The sequence below is a fragment of the Chrysemys picta genome, chromosome 7 (genome assembly GCF_011386835.1).
Source record: "Chrysemys picta bellii isolate R12L10 chromosome 7, ASM1138683v2, whole genome shotgun sequence".
Classification (NCBI taxonomy): domain Eukaryota; kingdom Metazoa; phylum Chordata; order Testudines; family Emydidae; genus Chrysemys; species Chrysemys picta.
Window position 1 is genome coordinate 28,542,121 of NC_088797.1, and position 26,459 is coordinate 28,568,579.

At 41.8% G+C, this 26,459-nt stretch overlaps 1 protein-coding gene across 5 annotated transcripts in view; it reads left to right on the forward strand.

Moving 5' to 3' along the window:
- Positions 1–26,459, forward strand: part of FGD3 (FYVE, RhoGEF and PH domain containing 3) — a 187,462-nt gene that overhangs the window by 142,427 nt on the left and 18,576 nt on the right. For all 5 annotated transcript variants that reach the window (XM_005305430.5, XM_065551006.1, XM_065551008.1 and 2 more), the window contains 7 exons: positions 26–118; positions 1,272–1,351; positions 1,762–1,792; positions 2,322–2,423; positions 12,423–12,485; positions 22,663–22,788; positions 25,788–25,940. In XM_005305430.5, the coding sequence (XP_005305487.3) occupies positions 26–118; positions 1,272–1,351; positions 1,762–1,792; positions 2,322–2,423; positions 12,423–12,485; positions 22,663–22,788; positions 25,788–25,940 (648 nt within the window). The remainder of the gene's footprint in view (positions 1–25; positions 119–1,271; positions 1,352–1,761; positions 1,793–2,321; positions 2,424–12,422; positions 12,486–22,662; positions 22,789–25,787; positions 25,941–26,459) is intronic.

Sequence of the window (26,459 nt, forward strand, 5' to 3'; positions counted from 1 at the left end):
AGTACATATCTTTTCTCCACTACAGTTTAACAGCATGGTGTTATACTGTGTGCCAAAACTGAGGCTGATAGGCCAGAAGTTCAGTGTTCGAGAAAAGATGGACATTGCGGGCTTGCAGGTTGGTATCTACTTTTTGTGCTTAATCGCAGTTCTTCTCTATAGCCAAAGGGGCAGTGATGCATTGGCTTTGGGGCTGTGCCAATCCGTGGCTGGAAGTTGATAATACTCCTGACTATAAGGCAGCTAGACTTCATCACAGAATTATCTGCCTGTGCTAGTCCATTAGCTAATTCTGTCACCCTGGGGAGCTAGGATGTCAGCAACAGTGCCACTCCGATTAAGTTGATGGTGTCACAGCAATCAGCTTTTTCATTCTTCAGCTTGGGGTTTGGTTTGGAAATGAGCTCAAACTTCGAGGCCTATGGGCTGGTAGAATGTTGTCAGGAAACCAAAATTAGTCAGTATCCTCAAGAGATGTACCAATAAATGCTGGTGTCCATGGACTGGTTCAGACATCTGTGAGCTAATGCACTAGTTTCTTACACTCCTGTCAGATGTACTATGGAATTTAACAGTCAGGTATTTTTCCTCGGTTACCTCATAAATAGAAATATTGTGCTGCATATTTTCTATGCTGACCTCTTGACATACTTCATCAAGTGGTCAAAAGTTCTGAGTGTGAGAATTGCATACAATAGAATTGCCAATAACTGTGGCTAGTATAAAGTGGGAACAGGGGCATCTCTCTCAATTATAAATCATTGTAAAATACGCGATACGACTCCTTCAGACCCAGGTTTACCACACTGCCGTTCAAACCTGGGAGAGGATATAGCAGCTCATTACACATACCTACATTGGAAGCTCTTACTGAGTATGTGTGACTTTGAGCATAAGTAGGCAAGTAAGGTCCCTGGCTGCTGCTTCCCCTCCTGCACAGATTGCTGTGAGATGAATGGGAAGGGGCAGGGAATAGGCGAAATTTTGACTGCACCCAACTTACAATGTAAACTTTTTGAGGTATGGGACCAGATCCTGTCCTGTGTTTGTACATTGCCTCACACAATGGGGTCAGGTTCCATGATTGCGTCTCCTCTAGGCACTACCACAATACAAATAATACTACATAATAAGAAGAATCCCTCCATCATTTTAAGCTTTCTGCTGTATTATTTTTGGTAGTCACCCCAGCTTGGATATTTAGAGGGTTGAATGTAGTGTTTGGGAATAGTTGTAATGAAAAATATAAACTATCAACTTGCATTTTCCAGGTCCAGGAAATTGTCAAGCAAAATGTGACTCATACATTTTCAATCACAGGAAAAAAGAGATCCTTGGAACTCCAAGCTAGGTACAATGTTTCTTCTGACTTCCAAAGTCTGGGAATAGGCACACTTTATTTCTGAGATAGGGACATGACTTTGCTAGAATGACCTCGTTTCAGACCATGAGATCAATAACAAACATGATTAATTACACTACAGGAAATTTTCTGCTGTTAAGTAAAAGCATATTAAAATGCAACATTGATTTGCATTCATTATTAAACAAACAGCTTATAATGGGCTGGTAGATTGAATTCCAGCACCATGTCATGAATTTTGGTAATTATTATTTAAGGTCAACATTATGAATGTTTATAAGGTAGCTGGTGTAAAAGTTACAATTGTTTCTGGAAATAAAACTGTGAGAATATCAATATTTTGACTTACTGAAAATACTAAATTTAGAGCAAATGTGTCTTGTCTTTTCTTTTTACAGGACAGAAGAGGAGAAGAGAGAATGGATTCAGGTTAATAAAAAAACATTGTTATACTGATGGAAATCCCCATGTATCCAGCTCCTTTCATTGATAACATTCTCACATTTGGATTATGAACAAATGGAAGTTGTATGTAAGAAATAAGGCAGGGTGACCTGGAGGGCTTAGTATGGAGTAGGAAGTCCTGCATTCTAATCATGGCTCTGCCACTGACTTTGCTGTCTATCTTTGTGTAATCCACTTTGTCTCTCTGCCACAGTCACCCCATCTCTAAAATGAGGACAGCAATCCCTAAGTGCAGTTAGGAGGAGAGGTCAGCTCCACCAGCCGCAAGAGAAGACCCTGGTTTCTGAGATTAGTTAGTACATACCTTGCAAGTGGAAGACTGATAGAAGACTAAAAATCTTGTAAGAATAAAGAATTGTGACAGTTAGTTTATCCACCTCTCAGTTTTCCACTAGAGCAAAGATTCTGCCAGTTTTCCTGAACCAGAATTTTTCCAGGACACACTTTGTGACCCATACTTCTGTCTTCCCCTGGCTTTTTTTTTTTTTTTCAGGTCATTCAAGCAACAATTGAAAAACATAAACAGAACAGTGAAACATTTAGGGCTTTTAATAGCTCCTTTTCTCAAGAAGATGAGCATCTTCCAGACTCTTCGGTAAGCATGAATGATAATTCTGCCTGTCCTTATTTTTCGTAAGTATTTTCCATAGACTTTTTCCTGGACTCATATACAACTTACTTTCTTTTTTAACACTATAGTCCTAGTCTTGATTTTTATATTACATTGTTATGCAGTGCAGACCCATTTTTCTGACTCTCAAATTTATGTTAGTCATGATTATCCAGCCATGCAGGTCGGACCTTGCAAAGGGAATTAAAACCAAAAGTAAAAGGTTCTATAGCCATATAAATAAGAGGAAAACAAAGAAAGAAGAAGTGGGACCGCTAAGCACTGAGGATGGAGTGGAGGTTAAGGATAATCTAGGCATGGCCCAATGTCTAAACAAATACTTTGCCTCAGTTTTTAATGAGGCTAATGAGGAGCTTAGGGATAATGGTAGAATGACAAATGGGAATGAGGATATGGAGGTAGATATTACCACATCCGAGTTGGAAGCCAAAGTCGAACAGCTTAGTGGGACTAAATCGGGGGGCCCAGATAATCTTCATCCAAGAATATTAAAGGAACTGGCACATGAAATTGCAAGCCCATTAGCAAGAATTTTTAATGAATCTGTAAACTCAGGGGTTGTACCGTATGACTGGAGAATTGTTAACATAGTTCCTATTTTTAAGAAAGGAAAAAAAAGTGGTTCGGGTAATTATAGGCCTGTTAGTTTGACATCTGTAGTATGCAAGGTCTTGGAAAATTTTTTGAAGGAGAAAGTAGTTAAGGACATTGAGGTCAATGGTAATTGGAACAAAATACAACATGGTTTTACAAAAGGTAGATCGTGCCAAACCAACCTGATCTCCTTCTTTGAGAAGGTAACAGATTTTTTAGACAAAGGAAACGCAGTGGATCTAATTTACCTCGATTTCAGTAAGGCATTTGATACGGTTCCACATGGGGAATTATTAGCTAAATTGGAAAAGATGGGGATCAATATGAAAATTGAAAGGTGGATAAGGAACTGGTTAAAGGGGAGACTACAACGGGTCATACTGAAAGGTGAACTGTCAGTCTGGAAGGAGGTTACTAGTGGAGTTCCTCAGGGATTGGTTTTGGGACCAATCTTGTTTAATCTTTTTATTACTGACCTTGGCACAAAAAGTGGGAATGTGCTAATAAAGTTTGCGGATGACACGAAGCTGGGAGGTATTGCTAATACAGAGAAGGGCCGGGATATCATATAGGAAGATGTGGATGACCTTGTAAACAGGAGTAATAGTAATAGGATGAAATTTAATAGTGAAAAGTGCAAGATCATGCATTTAGGGATTAATTACAAGAATTTTTGTTATAAATTGGGGACGCATCAGTTGGAAGTAACAGAGAAGGAGAAGGACCTCGGAGTATTGGTTGATCACAAGATGACTATGAGCCGCTAATGTGATATGGCCGTTAAAAAAGCCAATGCAGTCTTGGGATGCATCAGGCGAGGTATTTCCAGTAAAGATAAGGAGGTGTTAGTACCGTTATACAAGGCACTGGTGAGACCTCATCTGGAATATTGTGTGCAGTTCTGGTCTCCCATGTTCAAGAAGGATGAATTCAAACTGGAACAGGTACAGAGAAGGGCTACTAGGATGATCCAAGGAATGGAAGACCTTTCTTATGAAAGGAGACTCAAAGAGCTTGGCTTGTTTAGCCTAACCAAAAGAAGGCTGAGGGGAGATATGATTGCTCTTTATAAATATATCAGAGGGATAAATATCAGGGAGGGAGAGGAATTATTTAAGATCAGTACCAATGTGGACACAAGAACAAATGGATATAAACTGGACATTAGGAAGTTTAGACTTGAAATTAGACAAAACTTTCTATCCATTAGAGGAGTGAAGTTCTGGAACAGCCTTCCAAGGGGAGTAGTGGGGTCAAAAGACATATCTGGCTTCAAGACTAAGTGTGATAAGTTTATGGAGGAGATGGTATGATGGGATAGCCTAATTTGGCAATTAATTGATCTTTGATTATTAGCGGTAAATATGCCCAATATATGGGGTGGGATCTAAGTTACTACAGAGAATTCTTTCCTGGGTGCTGGCTGGTGAGTCTTGCCCACATGCTCAGGGTTTAGCTGATCGCCATATTTGGGGTCGGGAAGGAATTTTCCTCCTGGGCAGATTGGCAGAGGCCCTTGAGGCTTTTCACCTTCCTCTGCAGCGTGGGGCACAGGTCACTTGCTGGAGGATTCTTTGTACCTTGAGGTCTTTAAACCACGATTTGAGGACTTCAGTAACTCAGACATAGGTTAGGGGTTTGTTACAAGAGTGTGTGGGTGAGATTCTGTGGCCTGCGTTGTGCAGGAGGTCAGACTAGATGATCATAATGGTCCCTTCTGACTTTAAAGTCTATGAGAATAAAATTACCCAGGGTAATTCAGTGAAGTGACTTATCAGTCATGTTTTCCAGACTAGTAGCTCATCTGGCATAACAGGTGTAATTCTTCAGTGTTCTGAGTGGTTGGCTGTCTGGAATGAAGTTTGTGCAACTGAGTGGTTTTGCACACTACCTTTTTTGAGAGATGCATTTTGTGAGTTTCTTCCCAGCTGCATACCTATGGAATTGAATAGAAAAAGGTAACTTTTGGAGAGTTTTTTAATGGTACCATCTTAAAAAAATTAATAGAGAATGATATGTAGATCCTAGCAATAGAGTTCTATGCAATTGTTCAAAAACACCTGTAGAGAGCCACCTTTATTAAATTCTGCACATTTTAAGAGCAGTGTCTGTATTAATTTTTATAGGGGTTCCTCACTTTAAAATTCTGTAGGTCTTTTCCATAAGGGAGGTGGTCCCTCTGGTACTTGGTTTCAGGCAGTCACTTGAAATTGATGATGATAAAGACCAAGGCCAGGGTCACTTAAAAAAAAACAATAGAAGGGGCCTCTGAGGGAGGGAAATGTCCATGTGTATTCCAAGTAGAACTGACCCTTGGGGTCATGTGACCTGCCCTTAGGACTGGCAGATCTCAGATCAGAGAGTCTAGGTCTGTCCCTCCCAATTCCCTTGAAGTGCAGATCTGTTGGAGCCTCCTTTTTCAGGGACTCACCTTTCCTAGGCTGCCCTGATGCCCCTGAGGGGCACTCTGCAGAAGAGGCAGTGCAGCTCCATGCAGCATTACTTCTGGGAGTCACTTCCCCAGAGCCTGAGTGAGGGATGTTATGTATACATCTCATCCCAGCATGGCCTCTGGACTGCACAGAGAGGTCTACACAAAGTCCAGCGGTGGGTGGATGATGCAGTGGGAATGGGTGAGCCCTCCCTTCCTTGATGAACAGGGAGGATCCTTTTGCAGAGAGTTCCTTTCACTCCAGGCACCAGCTTACCAAGCAGGTGCTTGAGGTGGCCACGTCGGAGAGGGGTGGCAGGTCCAGCTGTTCGGCGGTAATTCGGCGGATGGTCCCTCACTCCTGCTCGGAGCGAAGGGCCTCCCGCCGAATTGCCGCCGCAGATCGCGATCGTGGCTTTTTTTGGTTTTGTTTTGTTTTTTTGTTTGGCTGCTTGGGGCGGCCAAAACCCTGGAGCCGGCCCTGCTTTCACGTGCCAATCAAGGGACACAAAGTAGTCCCAAATTATTCATCACTTGATAATACCCTATTTAAAATCAGAATTAATTAGGGGAAAAACCTGAACCCCATAAGCTAATATTTAGGTTCCATGGGCTGCTTTCAAAGCAGAAATGTTCAGATAGAGCATCCTCTTGTTAATGGCGAAATTAACTAGCAGACTTTCCCTATCCAAATAGGACTGACTGTCTGATTTCTTCATAATTATATCTTGCTTCTTAACCTCCAGTTTACTTTGAGATTGTGAGCATGAGGTAGCCAAGTGTTCACACACTAGTAGTTTGTAAAAAGACAAACAGGAAATAAATGATTTATTTCTCCGCTGTGATGTGAATGCAATATACATGTTAATTTCCTCTGTACCAGATTGCTCATCTATATTTTCAGAAGAGTAAATTATCAGTATGATCGACTTTGAGATTTGATGTCAAGCCGAATGTGCAATAAATTACTGTCAGTTAAAAAGAGCTGAAATTGATACTGTAAATATGGAAAACTGGACAAATACCAAGAGCAATCTCAGAGCAGCAATTTTATCACATTGTAGGTATATCAAGTAAGTTTGCTATCATCATGAGGTATTAGACAGATCAGGACACATTAGAGAGAAAAATAGATGATGTATTATCCTCATTTTTTCTTGTATGATAAGAATGACTGCATTCTGACTGGCTATAATTTACGTTTATATCGGCTCCTATAAATGATGTGACTTCTGTTGTGATCCATGTTCAACGCAGTACATTGGAGCAAGTCATTTGCTCATCTGTCAGGGCAGAATGGGCCCTGGATCTAGCAAGCTCAGGGGAAGATCTGAAATATGTTGGGACTCCCTACCCTATGATCTTGGCATCCAGTATTTGTGCTGAATTGGCAGTCATTAGTGGCTGCTGCAAGGCACAAGAGTCAGTCTTTGGTGTAAATTCATAGATGACTCTTAACACTTTGGTTAACTGAATTCCCATAATTAAAGGTCAACGACACGACTAAAGTGTAGGTTTTTACTTACTATCATATACATTAGTCTGATCATTTCAGTTATGCAGTAGGGATGCTGAGGAATAACTGAACTAGGACTGAGTGCAGCTTCCACCAGAGCTTGTCAGTGCTCTTCCGATGCCAGCTTGGAGGGCTTCTGAGGAGTGACTCAAGTGCTCCCAACCTGTATATCTAGTAAAGTGTTTAGCCCCTTCTACTTTTAGGAGAGAGAGACCAAGTTCAATCCTAAAGTTGGATCCCAGCATGGCAGTGCATTGAGTTCCCCACTGACTGTACTAGTATTTTTAACTGAGGTTTAAAGACTTGATTATAAAATATATATTTTTCTTACTAATTTTAAAAATCAGGCCAATATGTCGCACTGAGTCTGTAATTGGTCACTGTCAAGAATCTGTATGCTAGTGTTCTGCAGATGCAAAAAGGCATTTACACGTTCAAATCAGACAGTGTGGGCATCAACCTCCAGGAGCTCCAAGTGCCTCTTTTCTGCCACGAAATAGATGAATGCACATAGGTATTGCTTACTCAGCAATTTCTGATATAATCTAAAAAAAGGGTTCCAAACCTGAAAAACAGTTCCTGAGCCTCTCTCTTAACTGGTATTGCCATTGGTTTTAACACCCACTTGTTGTGTCTCTTAGTATGCTTGCATAGCACCTAGCACAGTGGGGCCGTGATCCTGGGCACCGCTGCAATATAAATAACAGAGTAATCATTAATTCACATCTTAGGAAAGATTTGCTGAGTGGGCGAAGATTGAGCCTTGTTATTGGCCAGTTGTTTTTCTTCCTCCCCATCAACCCCAGGATCAGAGCAGCATCAGTTTAGAAGGAGTCTCTTTTGAGTCACTTGAGATTCCATTGCAGCACCACTCCTTTAGACAGAGAACATACATGGGGTTTTTTCAGTCCCCATTTGCTATGGTTAAGGCTACGTAAATGTCTCCTCTTATTAAATAATATACAAGTGTTCCCACGCAAAATGACTTTTTCCCATTAATTCACAAAAGGTTAGTGACCCACAATGCATGTGTAAACACAAGGCTAGTGACAGAACACAATGGTGGAAGTAAGCTAAAGAAGAGACTTGGTTCCTCTTATGCTGAGAGGCTAAACTCCGTACACGTGGGCCTCCCGAGGTCTAGAAGCTGAATTCCAGCACTGGCTGTGTACTGCAATTACTTAGTACCTTCTGGATCCTATTAAAATAATGATTCTCTGGTGGAGTTGTTTAGACAAATGAATGAAAAATGATCATCCACATAGGACACATTTTATAAATGTTGAAAGTAACATTTTAAAAGTAACTTAAGGGCCATAACTAGGGATTCCAAATTGGCAGGAGTACATGTACATTTTCCAGTAGGAAGGAAGATAAAAATATTTTTCTCTGGAGAGAGAACATTTTTTCCATAGAGGCTTTCTCTCCAGAGAAAATGTGAGATACATGCTGGGATGGAAACATCTTGATAGAATCTTAGAAGTTGCAGTTAAAATACTGATGGGGAACCTATGTGACCAGCAAATATCAGTTGCCAAACGACATTGTACTGGAAACTGCATGGATACTGTACCTACCTCCCAGGGGATTTAGGACTGTATTAATGTTGGTAAAGCTCTTTTGAGATCTTCTGTAGCTTAAGGCTAGAGTGCACCTATGGGAGGTGATCAGTTTCTTAGTGTATCTTTTACATATACAAATTTTTGCTTGAGGCCGTTGAAGTGCTTTAGATGATTTCCCCCAACCTGGAGGGCAGTCTCCACATTTCTGTCAAACCTCACATCCCTCCCACCCCATGGTATATATATTCTCTTGAGGCCTTGTGCCACAGGCTTCATCCTCCTTGCCATCAAGGATTAATTGAGACTCACCAGTGCTGCTCCTTAACTGATTTGATAGAGTTCCTGTAAGACCCGGTTTTGCTGCTTTCCCTTCTTGCAGTACTAAGTAAGTATGTTGTCTCCAAAGACAGTACTGTTGCCCCTCTCCGCAGAAGACAGTGCAGCTGGTTGGGTACAGAGAGGTCAGCATACGTTGCATTGTCCTAAATAGGTGTAATCCCTCTCTCAGCCCCTTCTGGGGTAGTGCCAATCTACCATTCTGGGTTTGCATTGATCTAAACCACATTTGTACAAATTTGGCTCCTATTTGCCTTACAGTGTTTGTTCTGAGCAGTTTTTCGATTGTGTTAGCATACAAAGGGTTACAACTAGACTTCAAATTTAGCAGCTCTTTTAGTGCTAGTATTTTAGTCCAGTAGCTGAGTCAAGAATTCTACAGCACAAATTGTTTTTACAACAAAAATAAAAACGTACTTCTAATTAAAGTTGGAAGATGTAGTGTAACTAATGGATTTCTCTGAGCCTATAGATTTGGTCCCAGATCTATGCATTATATTACAACTGTTAAAGTGAGTAATGTGGATGGCATATGGGTATGATAGGTAGGGGACTTAATGATAAATAGGGCCTAATCCTTCGAGATGCAGAGCATCTTCTACTGCAGTTTAAGGTAACAACGGATACAGGTACTCTGCATCTCTCAGCATCAGGCCTGTGTTTATAGAAATATAGGGCTGGAAAGGGACCTCAGTAGGTCATCTCTGGTCCATCCACCCACCCTGAAGTAGGAGTAAGTATACCTAAACAATCCTTGGCAGGTATTTGTCTAACCTGTTCTTAAGCCTCCCATGATAGGGATTCTAGAGCCTCCCCTGGAAGCCTATTCCAGAGCTTAACTAACCTTAGTTAGGTTTTTTGTTTTGTTTTTGTCTTTTTCCATCTAATATCTAACCTAAATCTCCTTTGCTACAAACTAGAGTATTATGGAGTATTCCTACAAGTTATGTCCTTGGTGTTTTTGATTTGATATTTTTAGCTTAATTAAATAAACTGTGTACATATGTTTACATTCTTGGAATGTCTTAACATAAATCAGCTATAAAAACACTTAAATGGGTGAAATCTGTACCACGGAGCTACACTTCCATCTTAGGGTTCTGATTGTGATGGGTTGGATCACAGAAAACCGCTTGGGGCTGCCAACTGGTGTGCAGAGACTACCTCTGAGCCTGTTTTCCCTGGGACTCCAGAACCTTGCCTTGTTTGAGCCAGACACACTTGCCTGCTGCAAACACAGACCCAGGTCTGAACCACATCCACTAAAAGCTGCAGCCTTAACTGAAAACAGCTTAAGAAGTGTTCTTGTCTCCAGCACTCAGATGCCTAACTCCCAATGGGGTCCAAACCCCAAATAAATCTGTTTTACCCTGTATAATACATATACAGGATAAACTCATAAATTGTTCACCCTCTTTAACACTGATAGAGCGATATGCACAGCTGTTCCCCCCCCCCCCACACTGGTATCAATATATACTCTGGGTTAATTAATAAGTAAAAAGTGATTTTATTAAATACAAAAAGTAGGATTTAAGTGGTTCCAAGTAATAACAGACAGAACAAAGTGAATTGCCAGGCAAAATAAAATAAAAGACGCAAGTCTAAACCTAATACAGTAAGAAAATGATTACAGATGAAATCTCACCCTCAGAGATGTTCCAGTAAGCTTCTTTTACTAGGGTTAAAATATTTTGTGCCTCCCAAAGGAGGACACTCCACGGGCCCCCGGCCCCGCCCCAAAGTCTCCGCCCCTCCCCTGCTTCCCGCGAACATTTGAGTCGCGGGAAGCCTGAAGCAGGTAAGGGGGAGTGTGGGGGGAGGAGGCGCGGCCCAGGCTGGCCCCGGCCCTGGGGTGCCGGGCCCGGCCCCCGGCCGACCACCCCCGGCCCGCTCAGCACTGCGGTCCCCGGCCCGGCCCCCAGGCCCCCAGCACCGCACCGCCGGTCCCCAGCCCGGCCCCCAGCACCGCTGGCCCGGCCCCCGAGCCCCCGGCCCGGCCTGGCACCGCCGGCCCGGCCCCCGAGCCGCCGGTGCCGGCCCCGCCGGAGTCGCCGAGCCCCCGGCCCGGCCCCGCCGGAGCCCCCGAGCCCCTGGCCGAGCCCCCGAGCCCCCGCCGGAGCCCCCGAGCCCCTGGCCAGGCACCGCACCCCGGCCCGGCCCAGCCCCGCTCCGCCGGCCTGTCCCGGCCCCCGGCCCGGCCCCCCCCCGATTTTCCCGGACATGTCCGGCTTTTTGGGCTTTCCCCCCGGACGGGGATTTGGAGCCCAAAAAGCCGGACATGTCCGGGAAAATCCGGACGTATGGTAACCCTACTTTTACAGACTAGCCTTCTTCTAGTCTGGGTCCAGCAAACACTCACACTCCTGTGGGTTACTGTCCTTTGTTCCAGTTTCTTTCAGGTATCCTTTGGGGGTGGAGAGGCTTTCTCTTGAGCCAGTTGAAGACAAAATGGAGGGGTCTCCCAGGGGCTTAAATCGACTTTCTCTTGTGGGTGGAGACTAGGGTTACCATCTTTTAATTTTTAAAAAGGAGGACACTCCATGGGGACCCGGCCCCGCCCTCAGCCCCGCCCCAACTCTGCCCCCTCCCCTGAACGCTCCGCCCCCTGCTCCTCCCCCTCCCCTGCTTCCCACGAATCAGATGTTCGCGGGAAGCCTGAAACAGGGAGGCAGCAGGTAAGCTGGGGCGGGGTGCAGCGTGGCCCAGTCCGGCCCCCCTGGCTGAGCGGCTCCCTCTGGTGGCCGGCCGGCCCAGGCCAAGCGGCTCTGGCCCCAGCGTCTCCCGCCCAGCTTGGCTCGGGCCCTGGGGCGCGCCCGGCCCGGCACTGCGACCCCGGCTCCTGGCAAGATGGTCTCTTACAATTGGTATGCGTACTTCCATCTTTACATGTTCTCTGTATGTATAAATATCTTCTGTCTGTGTGTTTCACTCTATGCATCTGAAGAAGTGAGCTGTAGCCCACGAAAGCTTATGCTGAAATAAATTTGTTAGTCTCTAAGGTGCCACAAGTACTCCTAACCTTTACAGAGATATGTTACATGGTATATGTAGCATAAAACATATTCCAGTTATGTCATATATACATTCATAAGCATATTTCCATAAAGCCTTATGGGCTGCAACGTCACACTGATGACTACACAAACTACTTTGCTTTTTTGGTTTGTATTATAAGAATCAATGTAGCTGTGAAATTGAAAAACTGCCCCTTTTTGTTTTATATGTGTAACCCAAAACTTCTCTTCTGTTTAAGGTGTCTGTCATAGGTATTTATTGTGTGCATGCACGTTTCTGAATGTGTAAACAGACCTTTGTAGTTCAATGCCATCTGCAAAGTCCCCCACTTTATTGCCAGCTGAATATTCCAGAGTAGTTGAATACACGTGCAATTAACATATATTCATAACCAGAACAAATGAGGGGTTAGAAGTGCATTATTTCATGTTTTGATTTTAATGATTAACATAATTTAAGAGCAATCTCCATATTGAAATGTTCTTTGTGATTTTCTTTTCCTTTAGATAGTAAGCACCAGCTCTGTAGAATCTATGCCAGGAGCAGATGGCATCAGTGGATCTGGAGGGGTGAGTAATCGTGAGATTAACGTTTTTGTTTAGGCAGACTTTAAAACAAACAGGAGAGAGTTCTGCACCCTCTCAAGCTCTGCTGCTCGTTGCTTTTCCTCCTCCAACCCTGCCCCTCCTCCACCACATGTGTGTAAATTACACCCACAAGCGCTCATTTGCTGATGTAGAATTTACACCAGCATTTATATCATCTCTGAATTTGACCCTCTAGTTCTGGCTAAACTCACCATATGCCGTGTGAACCTAAACTGAAGGACATTATTTTTCTCAGTTTTTTTAGAACTCTGGTTATTTTCCCCATTCAGTGTTGTTATCCAGTCATTGACTGGTTTCAGGTATATGTGTTTGCAATTGTATAATTGAACGTCAGCTTAGAAGTAGAATTTGAAAAATAATTAGTCCATAGTATGTTTCTCATTTATTTTTGCTGAGGGTGTCGGGTGGTGAAAAGGTCAGTTCTTTAACACCCTGGAAGATTGGCTACTGTGCAAGCCAGATATTTTTCATAACAATTTCAACACAGTCCTCATAGCCCTTTGATGTCAGCTGCTGAGTCATTTCACCACTCCTACTCTAATAGGTTTGTGCACTCATTATCTTCTATCTTTAGTACACTCTTCCCTCGCACCAAGACAGTCTATCAGAATCCCAGCTCTTCAGGAAGGGTCTTAGGTATGGCATGACTGCCTTCAACAGCAAGGACCCTCGCCAAAACTTATCCGAGTTTTATTGTGGAACGGTCAGAAGTGGTCTTTAATAGCATTATTTGCCTGGTGCATGGACTGCTGTCTCCAGGCAGCCTCACATTCTGTCCCTGTCTCCTTCCATCCACTTGTGTAATAGTAGATAGGTTTTGGTAGTAGAACCTTAAGTGTCCTTGTCACTTTCTGGAAGCAGATGAGAGATGCTGCATGGCAGCTCTCCTCCTCCTTCCTCCCATTTACTCCCTCTCACTAGTAGGTGGCCTTTTGTGGTCCAGCTACCACATATGTACAGAATCAGCCCAGGAATGCATTTAATAGGATGATTCCCCAAGTATCTTTGTTGGGATTGGCACATTGTTAGAGCTCTGCCCAGGAGACACATCCTACTTCAGAAATCAGTAAGCAGAGGGTTAACAGTTTTGTATAAGTCAGTGTGTTGATGTATAACACCAGATAAGGGGAGTTGATATAGACAGTTATGATTCAATTAAAAGTAATTAATTTAAGTGTACAATTCCTTACCTGTACCACTAACAGCATGTAATCTATTAAAAATGAAAGACTTTTTGAAAACTAGCATAGTTCTCATTATTTATGTTTATTAATATTTTGCACTTCCCTGATAAACAATGAAGATCACATGTCACGTCTGTTTTTCTTTTTAGTTAGTCATACATTCAGTGTTGCAATGTTTGGGTTGCAAATATTACAGAAAAATATTTGTTTTAAAATAATTCTTTCAATTGTAATTTTAAAAAAATTGAAACATTTCTCTTAGTCTCGTATTTCATAACAAAATGTTTTAACTAGATCTAACTTTTGTTCAAAGTCCCAATACATATTTGAGTCCAATTACTTTTAATACATATTTGTGTAACAATGGATTTGAATGGTATGTCCTGGTTTATTTAATAATCTTCCATTAAATTATATTTTAAAGAAAAATAAATTTTAAATAACCCTGAATTTAAATAACACATTTTAGCTGATTAAAAAATAATTCATTGTTCCTCAGGCTAATAAGGATTATGTTCCCCTGCCTACCTACCAATGATTGTTTCTCATTGTGCTATATTGTAAAACAGTTGTGTGATGGAAGAGTAACATCAGCCTGAACTGTGTTGCATGTCACAGCCTTAAGTCATATTTGATTTTAATTGTCACACCTGTTAAGAACCATCTCAGTATTCGTGTAAGTGGAAGTGCACTGATTCTACTTTAATCTTATCCATGTAAACCACTTGGTGGTAGTGGTGGTCAACAAACTAGTAGCTCCCTTCTATATTTGGCTCAGTTTAATGAAGAAATACGAAGAAGAGTAAGACTTATTTGAAGTTTATTACATATTAGCATAGCCAGATAATAAAGAAATAATGGAAGAAATGCAACAAGCGTACAAACACTGCATTATGGTAACTGCTTACAGCCAACATACGGTATTCATTATACTTTTGTATACTTAAATTCAAACCCAACCTACAGTTCCTAATATTCAGTATAAATGTCTTACACATACAGAAATTGGTATATGGTCAAGAATTCTTGACCATATAACTTAAAAAAAACCCTGCAGTATTATAAAGTGTAAACCATACTATTTTTAATATGGGTTAACTCCATTTCACTTAACTCAGCACATTTTCAAAGACTCATGCTGAAAGGGTGTGTGTGTGTGTGTGTGTGTGTGTGTTGATAAACATGTAGTTTTCACATGGAAAATATGTAACCCCATAAAATGGGAAGTGAGCTTGGAAATACCTCTGTTGTTCATGCACCTGTCTATATGAGCACCTGATTATCAGTTTGAACTCCTGCATATAACATGCATGTGCAATTTAGGGGCTTATATTTTAAATAGGGCTGTCGATTAATCATAGTTAACTCATGCAATTAACTCAAAAAATTAATCACAATTAAAAAATTAATCACGATTAATCACATAATTAATCTCACTGTTAAACAAGAGAATACCAATTTAAATTTATTAAATATTTTGGATGTTTTTCTACATTTTCATATATATCTTATATTCTGTGTTGTAATTGAAATCAAAGTGTATATTTTGATTACAAATATTTGCACTGTAAAAATGATAAACAGAAGAAATAGTATTTTTCAATTCACCTCATACAAGTACTGTAGTGCAATCTCTTTGTCCTGAAAGTGCAACTTACAAATGTAGATTTTGTTGTTGTTACATAACTGCACTCAAAAACAAAACAAAAGTAAAACGTTAGTGCCTACAAGTCCACTCAGTCCTACTTCTTGTTCAGCCAATCGCTAAGACAAACAAATTTGTTTACACTTACGGAAGATATTGTTTCCAGCTTCTTATTTACAATGTCACCTGACAGTGAGAACAGGTGTTTTCATGGCACTTTTGTAGCTGCCATTGCAAGGTATTTATGTGCCAGATATGCTAAACACTCGCATGCCCCTTCATGCTTCGGCCATCAGTCCAGAGGACATGCTTCCATACTGATGACGCTTGTTAAAAAAATAGTGCGTTAATTAAATTTGTGACTGAACTCCTTGGGGGAGAATTGTATGTCTCCTGCTCTGTGTTCTACCCGCATTCTGCCATATATTTCATATTATAGCAGTCTCGAATGATGACCCAGCACGTGTTGTTCGTTTTAAGAACACTTTCACTGCAGATTTGACAAAACACAAAGAAGGTACCAATGTGAGATTTCTAAAGATAGCTATAGCACTGGACCCAAGGTTTAAGCATCTGAAGTGCCTTCCAAAATCTGAGAGGGATGAGGTAGGGAGCATGCAGAAGTACAGAACCTGAACCACGAAAAAAGAAAATCAGCCTTCTGTTGGTGGCATCTGACTCAGATAATGAAAATGAACATGCGTTGGTCTGCACTGCTTTGAATTGTTATCGAGCAGAACCCACCATCAGCATGGCATACACATGTCCCCTGGAATGGTTGTTGAAGCATGAAGGGACATATGAATCTTTAGCGCATCTGGCACCTAAATATCTTGCGACACTGGCTACAACAGAGCCCTGAGAATGCCTGTTCTCACTTTCAGCTGACATAGTAAACAAGAAGCGGGCAGCATTATCTCCTGCAAATGTAAACAAACTTGTTTGTCTGATTGATGGGCTGAACAAGAAGTAGGACTGAGTGGACTTGCAAGCTCTAAAATGGTACATAGTTTTATTTTTGTATGCAGTTTTTTTGTACATAATTCTATATTTGTAAGTTCAACTTTAATGATAAAGAGTGCACTATAGTTCAATTCACCTGAATTGAAAAATACTATTTCTTTTGTCTTTTTACAGTGCAAATACTTGTAACCAAAAATAAATATAAAGTGAGCACTGTACACTTTGTATTCTGTATTGTAATTGAAATCAATATGTTTGAAAAATGTAGAAAACATCCAAAAATATTTAAATAAATAGTATTCTATTATTCTTTAACAGTGCAATTAATCACGAATAATTTTTTTAATCACTTGACAGCCCTGATTTTAAATACTGGACTAGACATAAGGTGAAAGAGAAAAACGAGGAAAAAAATAACAAGAAAACAATGAAATTACAAAACAGACAATCCCCCAAACCCTTTTCATTCCTTAATGTTACAATGAACTCTCTTGGCTTTCCTTCCTCCCTCTGAAGTGAAGGAGGCTATAACAGTTCACTAACGATGCCTGCTTTTCTCATTTTTCACTGGCTGAAGCACTGATCTCGCAAATACTTGTGCATATGCTTAGATTTAAGGCATGAATAATTCCAAAGTGTAGTCTTTGAAATGGTCTTCCAATTTTTTGATAAAAATTCAAAACTTCAATGAATAGTTTAACTGGAAATCGAAATTTTGAAAATGTGAGATAACTGTAGAATAAAAGCAGATTAGTGGTCAAACTTCCCTGTTTGTGAAAGCAACTCTTAGGCCTCGTTCCTGCAAAGAGTTTCACATGCGGTTAACTTTGTCTGTAAGTAGTCTCACTAACCTCAATAGGATTAGTTATATGAGGAAAATTGAGCATTATTATTAGTATTTATTGTTTACTCGCAGTAAGATCAAAAGACCTCAGGTGAGGTCAGGCCCTCTTTTTGGTAGGTCCTTTTTGAACATATATAATTAATTCAGTTGGCCAAACAAGAGAGAGAGATGCTCAGCTGGTAAATGGAGCTATGACAGTTAGGATCTGATCTGGCCTCCAGAACACATGTGTTATTCAAAGCACTGTCTTGACTTGCAAGGAACTCACTTCAGGCGATGTGTAATTAGCAGTAGATGGCACTGCTTACTATGTGACCTGTGCTCCGTGGAATGGATAGACTGTCTTGTTTAATGTAATTCAGTGCTTAAAACAGAGATCTGAAAGCAAAATCTCTTTGGTTCTGTCCCCATTACTGCCACTGAATAACTATATGACATTAAGTCACTTGACATTTCTGTACCTCAGTTAGCTCATTTTAAATATGGACCATTAGCGGGGCATTATGAAGCTTGCTTAATGTTTGTCAAGTGTTTAGATCTTTGAATGAAAGACTTCTTCAAAATTTTTTTTTTAGGTTTATTAAAAATAATACAAAGTAAAGTTCTTGTCATGGGCTCTAGGTCCCTTTGCCATACATTAAAATGCAATCATAAATAAAAATCAGCTCACCCGAAACCCAGTCAGTATCTCCCTCACTCACAATCCCAGCCTTTATCTTACTCTTCTGTCCCTCACTATCCCCCTCCCCCAAAGCCTTGGTAAATACATAGGCCTTCCAGTCATGAAGGTCAACTGATTCTGGCTATTTTAGATGAAGACGGAAGTAGGTTTCAAAGCTGAGGTCTCTCATGGAAAATACCTTACTTGCAGCTTCCTCTTTTTTATGCTATGGAAATGCATATTATTATTATTATTATTATCTCATTTATTAGGGAGCTACCCAGTGCATTCCAAATCCATCAGCTGACTTTCCGCTAAAGAAAGCCAGTGTATAGTGGGGAATTTTAAACAGTTGTTTCTCCTCACAGCAGTCGTTAGTATGTATCAGCAGTAATGGATATTGTGCATCAGGTAGACATGGCATTGGTCTTACACTATTCTTTAAGATTACCTTCCAGTAACTTAACTCACAAGGCCAAATTTTCCCCTCAGTTACACCCATGCAACTCCATTAACAGCAATGAAGCCGCGTGGGTATATATGAGCACCAAAATCTTTTAGTGCAAATTGTAACAATATAAAACTTTTCAAAGTTTAATTAGCCGGTGACGAAGTGCTTTGCTGTAACCATTTAAAAGGGTTCATTCCTCTACAGTTAAAAGTCTCCTAAACATTTAATTAGTATTAACACCAGAATTAAAGCTGTAAAAGACATCCATCAGAAATGAATGAAGTCGCAATATTACAACAAAAAAAGTTCAAAAACAGACTCCAACGAGAGATTGCTGAATTGGAATTAATTTGCAAATTGGACACCATTAAATTAGGCTTGAATAAAGACTGGGAGTGGATGGGCCATTACACAAAGTAAAACTATTTCCCCATGCTTATTCCCCCCCCCCACAGTTACTCACATCTCCTTGTCAATTGCTGGAAATGGGCCATTTTCATTACCACTACAAACAGTTATTTTTCTCTCCTGCTGATAATAGCTCACCTTAACTGATCACTCTCCTTAGAGTGTGTATGGTAACCAGGGCTGCCCGGGGGGGCGGGCAGTGGGGCAATTTGTCCCGGGCGGCAGTCCGGGTCTTTGGCAGCATTTCGGTGGTGGGGGGCCCTTCAGTCGCTCCGGGTCTTCGGCAGCATTTCGGCAGCGGGGGGCCCTTCAGTGCTGCCGAAGACACGGAGCGACTGAAGGGCCCCCCGCCGCCGAAATGCCGCCGAAGACCCAGACCGCCACCGGGTGAGTACAAGCGCCGCAGCTCCCCCACTTTGCCCCAGGCCCCCGAATCCTCTGGGCGGCCCTGTTGGTAACACCCATTGTTTCATGTTCTCTGTGTATATATTCTTCCTACTGTATTTTCCACTACATGCATCCAATGAAGTGGGCTGTAGCCCACGAAAGCTTATGCTCTAATAAATTTGTTAGTCTCGAAGGTGCCACAAGTACGCCTGTTCTTTTAGCCAGTAGAAATGCTGGAAAAAAATGGATGCTCTTTAGACTCATGCTGATTAGGGAAAGTATTCCAAGTCTCCTTAATTGTATGCCTTACTTTGAGAAGGTCTGATATAGTGTGAAATGAAACTCAGTGGTAGTGCATCGTCTAAGACATCTGTAAATGATTCAGTTGTGATAATGTCAGGTTAGCTGCAGTGAACTCTTTACAAGCGAAGTGCAGCACCACATGTGAGCTGTGTGTGTGAGAGGACATGGATCCATAGGAACTCTCTCTGTTTTGGGCAGCTGTAAATGTGCATGTAAAGAGAGCTCTAGTCATTTTCCTTAAATGAGCAAAGCTGTATCATTGCACTCCATAAAGTTTAACGCGAAACATCATCGGTACCTATGTAAAGGTTTGCAGTTTTGCCCTTGAAGCAGGAAGGAAGCAAACGAAATTAAAAAGAACAAATTCATTTAAAACTGAGGTTGCAATCAGGGTAGTCCTGTAGCACTGTTGACTAGCATTCTGCTTTCTACTGTTCTCAGAGACTATTGGAACAGAGGGTCAGTTAGAGGCGTTAGAAAACTTAGGAGTAGAGTCAGTAATGTAGCAGCTTGGCCCCTTTGCATCACTCTGTCCTGCTCCAGGAAAAAGGAGTAGGGCCTGGGAGGAGCAGGGTGAAGGGTGCAGTTAGGGCAAGTGAGGGGAACCAAGTGTGTGTGCTGGAGACAGTATGTGAGTCAGATAGATAAAGGCTAAGAAGAGCAGAAGAAAGCAAGAGAGCCCAGAACAAAGGAAAAGAGGAAGAGGGATACTGGCTGGTTGGGGAGGGGAGGCTGTGGCCTGGAGCATGGAAGAAAGTGGTGGTAGATGGGACAAATAGTAAACAAGGTCACAAGGAGGAGGATACAGAGGTTAGCTGGTAGAGCCACGAAGTATATCATGTGGTGATCATGTTGCTTTCTGACATGCAGATTTTCCCATGAGATAAAAATATTAAATGTAGCAAATCATCTTCCTAAAGTGACTTTGTTTGTAGCAGAAGCAGAATCATGGTCTATAAGTGGCTTCCACAGGGGCAGCTACAACATGTTGACTTATTAGAGAGGCATCACTCACTAGGTTGGCTTTCATTGTGCTGAGGAGAGAGGGTCCTTTAGAAGGCTACAGGCTTCCCTCAGGGCTAGTATCTCCAGCATGGGAATGAGTGGGCTGCCACGTCTGATTTTATATACTGGCTCCCATCTCTGAATTCCCAAGCCTCTGGAATCCCTCTCCTCTTATGAAAGACTTCAGCTTTCTGCAGATGGAATTATTTGGGTAGATGGCTCTCTCACATAGGCCTTGTGACTTACCTTTTCTGATGGTGCACAGCTCTTTGAGATATCCCATCCCATCTCCTAGAACTGGAAGGGACCTTGAAAGGTCATCGAGTCCAGCCCCCTGCCTTCACTAGCAGGACCAAGTACTGATTTTGCCCCAGATCGCCCCCTCAAGGATTGAACTCACAACCCTGGGTTTAAGAGGCCAGTGCTCAAACCACTGAGCTATCACTCCCCCCAAGGGTATGTGTGTTTTTCTCCATGTACAATCGCATCCCTTTCTAAATGTAATCTGTAGGGTGTTCATCCTTTATCTGGTACTATAGGTTCCTTCAGACTGCTCCAGGCATAACGAAAGCTGAAAACATAGCTGCATTATTGTGAAATTACTGCTTACACCTTCTCCTTAAATTGATTGCTGGAGTGCCAATATAAACTCCATAACAAAAGTAAAATACCTCTGCTTCTACTTTAGTTATGGGCACATTGGTAAAAATTTACTAGGGAAAGGTTTTTCTCTCAATAGCTTGTGAGTGGATTATCTGAAGCACAGAAATAGGGAGTGAATTATTAAGGCTTTTGTCTTGCAAGTTTCAGTTTGACATTATTTCGCTAGTGAAGCCATCTTACATTACTGTAGTGTGATGTATTTCTTCTGCATAGACATAAGTGAAATTCACGCCAGGGACTGTGCCAGAGTAATTTGGTTATAATTTTTTGCACAGAAAGTGTGTGGAAAGTCTGCCATAGTGGGAGTAGTACAAGGTGCCTACAATCTTCCCTCCTGCTATAGGCTCCAGAGGCAGCCAGGAGAGTCCCCAAAGGGAGCAGTGCTGACCAGGGAGAAGGCACAGGAATTTATTTATTCAAACTTACAAGGAGATGCATGTGTCCATCCAGAGCTCTGAGCTCAGGACCATAGTTTTACAAGCTCATAGACTTTAAGGCCAGAAGGGACCAATCACGATCATCTAGTTGGACCTCCTGCATATCACAAGCCACAGAACCTCACCCACCCACTCCTGTAATTGGCCCATAACCTCTGTCTGAGTTACTGAAGTCCTCAAATCTTGATTTAAAGACTTCAAGTTACAGCGAATCCATCATTTACTCTAGTTCAAACCCACAAACAATCCATGCCCCATGCTGCAAAGGAAGGGGGGAAAAACCTAGGGTCTCTGCCAGTCTGATCTGGGAGAAAATTCCTTGCCAACCTCAAATATGGTGATCAGTTACACCCTAAGCATGTGGGTGAGACCATCTAGACATCCAAGAAAGAATTCTCTGTAGTAACTCAGAGCCCTCCCCATCTAGTGTCCCATCTCTGGCCATTGGAGATGTTTTCTAATAGCAGTTGCAGATGGGCTATATGTCGTAATATGCAATCTTATCATGCCACCCCTCCATAAACTTATCAAGCGCAGTCTTAAAGCAAGTTAGCTCCCACTACTCCCTTTGGAAGGCAGTTCCAAACAATGCCCACTTCAAAACTAAACAGCACATCAGAGCACAAGACTGCTCTTCCCATCCAAGCCATCCTTGCAGAAATCTCCCTCACCCCACAAAGAATAGATAAGTTTTGCAACATAGAATCATAGAACCATAGGGTTAGAAAGTACCACAAAGGTCATCTAGTCCAACCACCTGCCAAGATGAAGGATTTGTTGTGTCTAAACTGTCCAAGACATTTAGCTATCCAGCCACTATGCTATAGTTTGAACCCATGCCCTGAAGGATAATCAAATTTAGGCTCTGTTGGATAACCAGAGAAAGAGTGAGTTCCAGAGTGAAGACCCCTCACTGAGAATGCCCTTCCTCCAGACCAATCCCCTTTAAACCAATAGGGTGTCAGATGGAGTGACTCTCTGGCTCCAATGATGCACAATGGAAGAGGTGGACTCTGAGGAGTAAGGCCCAAACGGTTTAGTAAGAGGAAATTTTCCCTAAAATTGTCTGTGGGGGGGGGAATAAATCTGGGAAAGAGCTTCGTAAGCATGGTAGAAAGTGAGTGGCAGAAAATTGTTTTGCAATAATTATGTTGTATAATGTCACCTAACTGTATGTTTCATTTCAGCCTGATTCCTGCAGAAAATCATCTTCTAAAACCAAGCGAGACAAGGAAAAGCAAGCTTGCAAAAGCTGCAACGAAAGCTTTAACTCCATCACTAAAAGGCGGCACCATTGCAAACAATGTGGGGCAGTGAGTATCAGAATAAAATTGTAGCAGTGTTTCATTTTCTGTCCATTTAATTAGTCTGTCTGCAACAGATGACTTTTTAAATCAAATTCTGAGTTTGTTTCATTCTGAGGGAGCTTTTCAGTTTCCAGTAGGCACTGGAGTGCGCAGCAGGGCTGTGATAGAACAGACCTTTCAACTTGCCTTGTCCATTGGGGATCAGGCAAAACAAAGCAAAGTTATGGCGGTGTAAAAGGCCATGAGTGAGTGGTTGAGAAGACAAATGTCACACTTCTGTGGCTGAAAGGAAAGCTGCCTCTGTACCTGTTTGTTCTGTATCTAGTATTCCAAAAAACAACCTCATTGACCAGGGTTTCCTTCACATGACTAGCACCCCTTACCACTAACCAACAGCAGAATAAATAGTCTGGAACACAGCTCATCTAGATCTTCAGCAGCAGCCTCTTGCTGCAGGCTTCCAAGTGCCTTCTTCCTTCTCCTTTTCTGAGAGGAAACCATTCATTTTGTAGCTAGGGTAATGAGTTCCAGCTGTCCTGATTGATTTGATCAACCAGAAGGCTACAGTACTAAAGTGATTTAATTGATTTGATCAACCAGAAGGCTTCAGTGCTAAAGTGAGGGGTTGCATTTCCCCCAGTGGCAAAACTAAATCCGGGTGCTTTTGGCCAAAGAGGGTGTTCTTCTGTACTTGAAAAGCCCGGAGAATCCAGCACATGAAAAATCCAGGCGCTAGAAGCCTAAGGCCTGGATTTTAAAGGAGCCAAATGGAATTAGGTGCCCATCTCCAATTGAATCTCAGTGGGTTTTGGATACCTGATTCTCTGAGGCGCTTCTGAAAATCCCAGCCCAAAATTACATGAGGTTGACTGCCTTATTGTGGCTTAAAACTTTCCTTCTGTGATATCAGTTTCAGGGTTTCATGTTCTGGTGTAACTAGTTTAGAATAGTTAGTGAAATAATATCAAGTTTTTGTAGAATGGAGATAAATTTGGATCTGAACAGACAGTCAGGTAAAATGTGTAGCTAAGAATATTAAAAGCCATCCTTTCTAAAACATTCATCTCAGGAATCCAAATACTATTACAGTGGAAGAGAGACTATTACTCTGGAGTCAGCTATCTTGAATCTTTGGAGTTTTTTAAAATAATTATTAAAATAAATACACTTTCTTTGGTATTTAAACTGTTACATCAAAGCTCAGTTTTAAAATAAATCAAACAAAAAACTCCCCATGGACAAAAAAATAATGAGAATTAAGTTATTAATAATTTAATGTTAAATAAACAATTGTTGGTTGTGCAGTGTTTTCTGGTGCGGGTAGTAGAATGCAAATGAAAGGAGTTAATTTGCCTCTAGCAAAGACTATTCAAAAAAATGTTAGTTTGCTTTTGTTTGTGCATTTCAGTGCACTGAACTGGAGCAATGCAATGCTTTTGTGTAGTAATTCATATCTTGTGGGCATACATATGAGAGCGTACTATCGCGACTGAAGAGCATTCAGATTCTTGTTGTGTAATAAAATGAGATTTGAAATTAAATCCTGCTGACTGCTCTTATAATGCACATAAGGGGTGGATCTCCTTCCCCGTAGTGGCTCTGCTACTGCAGTTAGTACCATGAGACTGCAAATTTGAAAACCGACTTCACTGCTCTATAGTGGGATATGGAGACAAGGGGCCATATCCTCCACTTTGCCAGGTTCACCTTGCACCAAAACTTAAAGCAGCTAGAGGTTTGTACAAGTATCCTCACTCTGCAGGGGGAATCTCTGCTGACACAAAGCTGTGCCATCTCCTTCACCAGCCCTGTTGCCCAACTCCACCACCGCCTGTGCTGGAAATTCCACTGCCCGGGGTGAGGGGAGGCAGGGGGCATATTAGGGGTGTGGAGGGAAGAAGTTGTGTTAGGAGGAAAGAGAAGGAAAGGCGGTTCGATGGAGCAAGGCTCCATTATGCTCCATTCACCACTGGTGTTCGGTCTCTAAGGGACCTTATGCCAGCAGCATAATTAAAGCTGTCCTCCATGGCCGAGCAACTGAGAGAACCCCTAACTGGCCTCCCTGGGAGCTTGGGACAGTGGTGGTCCCAGCTCACGAATTCAAACCCAGCCAAGATTAGTAGTGAATGACAGTTGCTGCCATTTGCTGTTCAGTGGGCTACATGAAATAAGTCGGTGCTTTTTGCTCCTGCTGGAGGGATGGGCACATAAACACAGCTGTGCTCACCGTATTCCTGTGCATAGTTCCAATAGAATGAACTATCCTCTTCCTCTTGAGGAGGAGGGTACTTTGAGTTGAATGGTTAGGTTCGTTGCTTGGGATTGTACAGGGGAGTGGTGCAGATAAACAGACGAGTTGAGTCTCCAGCGCTGTATATCCAGCACTTTTCGCAAGCGCTGATTTCATGTCAAGTTTAATTGCTTATTTGTGCCAAACCAGAAAAAAGAATTGAAAGCCATAAAATCACTGCCTCCCAACCCAACGTGGCATCAGGCAGATCATTATATGTAGTGGACAGTTTATTGGCCTAAATTCTCAAAAGTGACTCAATTTTTGGACACTGAGCTCCAAACAACTCAAAGGGGCCTGATTTTTCTGACAGTGCTAAGCACCAAGCACCACCTCCCACCCACTGTGAAAATCAGGCCTCTTTAAGGTATCTCAAGCTGGGCACTCATGATCATTAGGCACTGAAAACTTAAGACTATTATAACTCAGACCTTTTATCTGGGAACAGAAAAGCAGATACCTGTCAGTCACTTTCTGAATGGTTGGAAACACAATACAGGATAAAAACATCCTTCATTTCTGATTGAGGGAAGGGAGGTGTCCCATCTCAGACCTTGACCTACGTAAGTTACAGGACGTCTGTCAATCTGTCTCATCCTTGCATTAGTTTGCAGAATTTTATTTCAGCAATTTACCTGCAGCAAAGTGGTTGTAAATAACAGGGATTTTGTTTTTAATAGTGGCTGAAGAATGAAGTATTATCTTTCTGATACAGGTTATTTGTGCAAAATGCTCTGAATTTAAGCCACTTGCAGATAACAGCCGTCACAATCGAGTGTGTAAAGACTGTTTTCTGCTATCATCAGCAGTCCCGTGCAATACAGGAGCTGACTCTATGGGAGAACAAAAGAAAAAAACTGCAGTCGAGGTACAGTTATCTTGCTAATAAGCTTTTAACATGCTTGATGCCTGAAGAGGCTGGTTATTTTATTTGTTATTAAATCCCTTGGGATGTGCTTTTCTCCATGATCTGACACCCTTTTAGTAGGCTATCACTCACAACATACACCTGACAAACTGGCGCTTGTAGAGCTGTATGGCCATACACTGTGAATCCTATTTTCAAACATGAGTTTTGTACTTTTCATGCAGGGATACACCGGTTTTGCAGGGAAATTTCAGCCCCCACGTTTTAAATAATTGCCCTGCTGGGACATTCCATTCCATTCAAACAAGTGGCACCTTATCCAGCTTTCTCTAGGAGTACCTGTACAGACATCAGATCTGTTTCCATGTAACTTCTCTTGTTCCCATTCTGGAAAGCTTTGTGCTCTTGAAATTTCACTTTCCTACAAAATGCCAGTGCAATTGACCATTTTTCACAGTGATTCATACAAGGGCACGCCAAGCCATTTTTGAATGAATAATCCTGTGTGTGAAACATCAA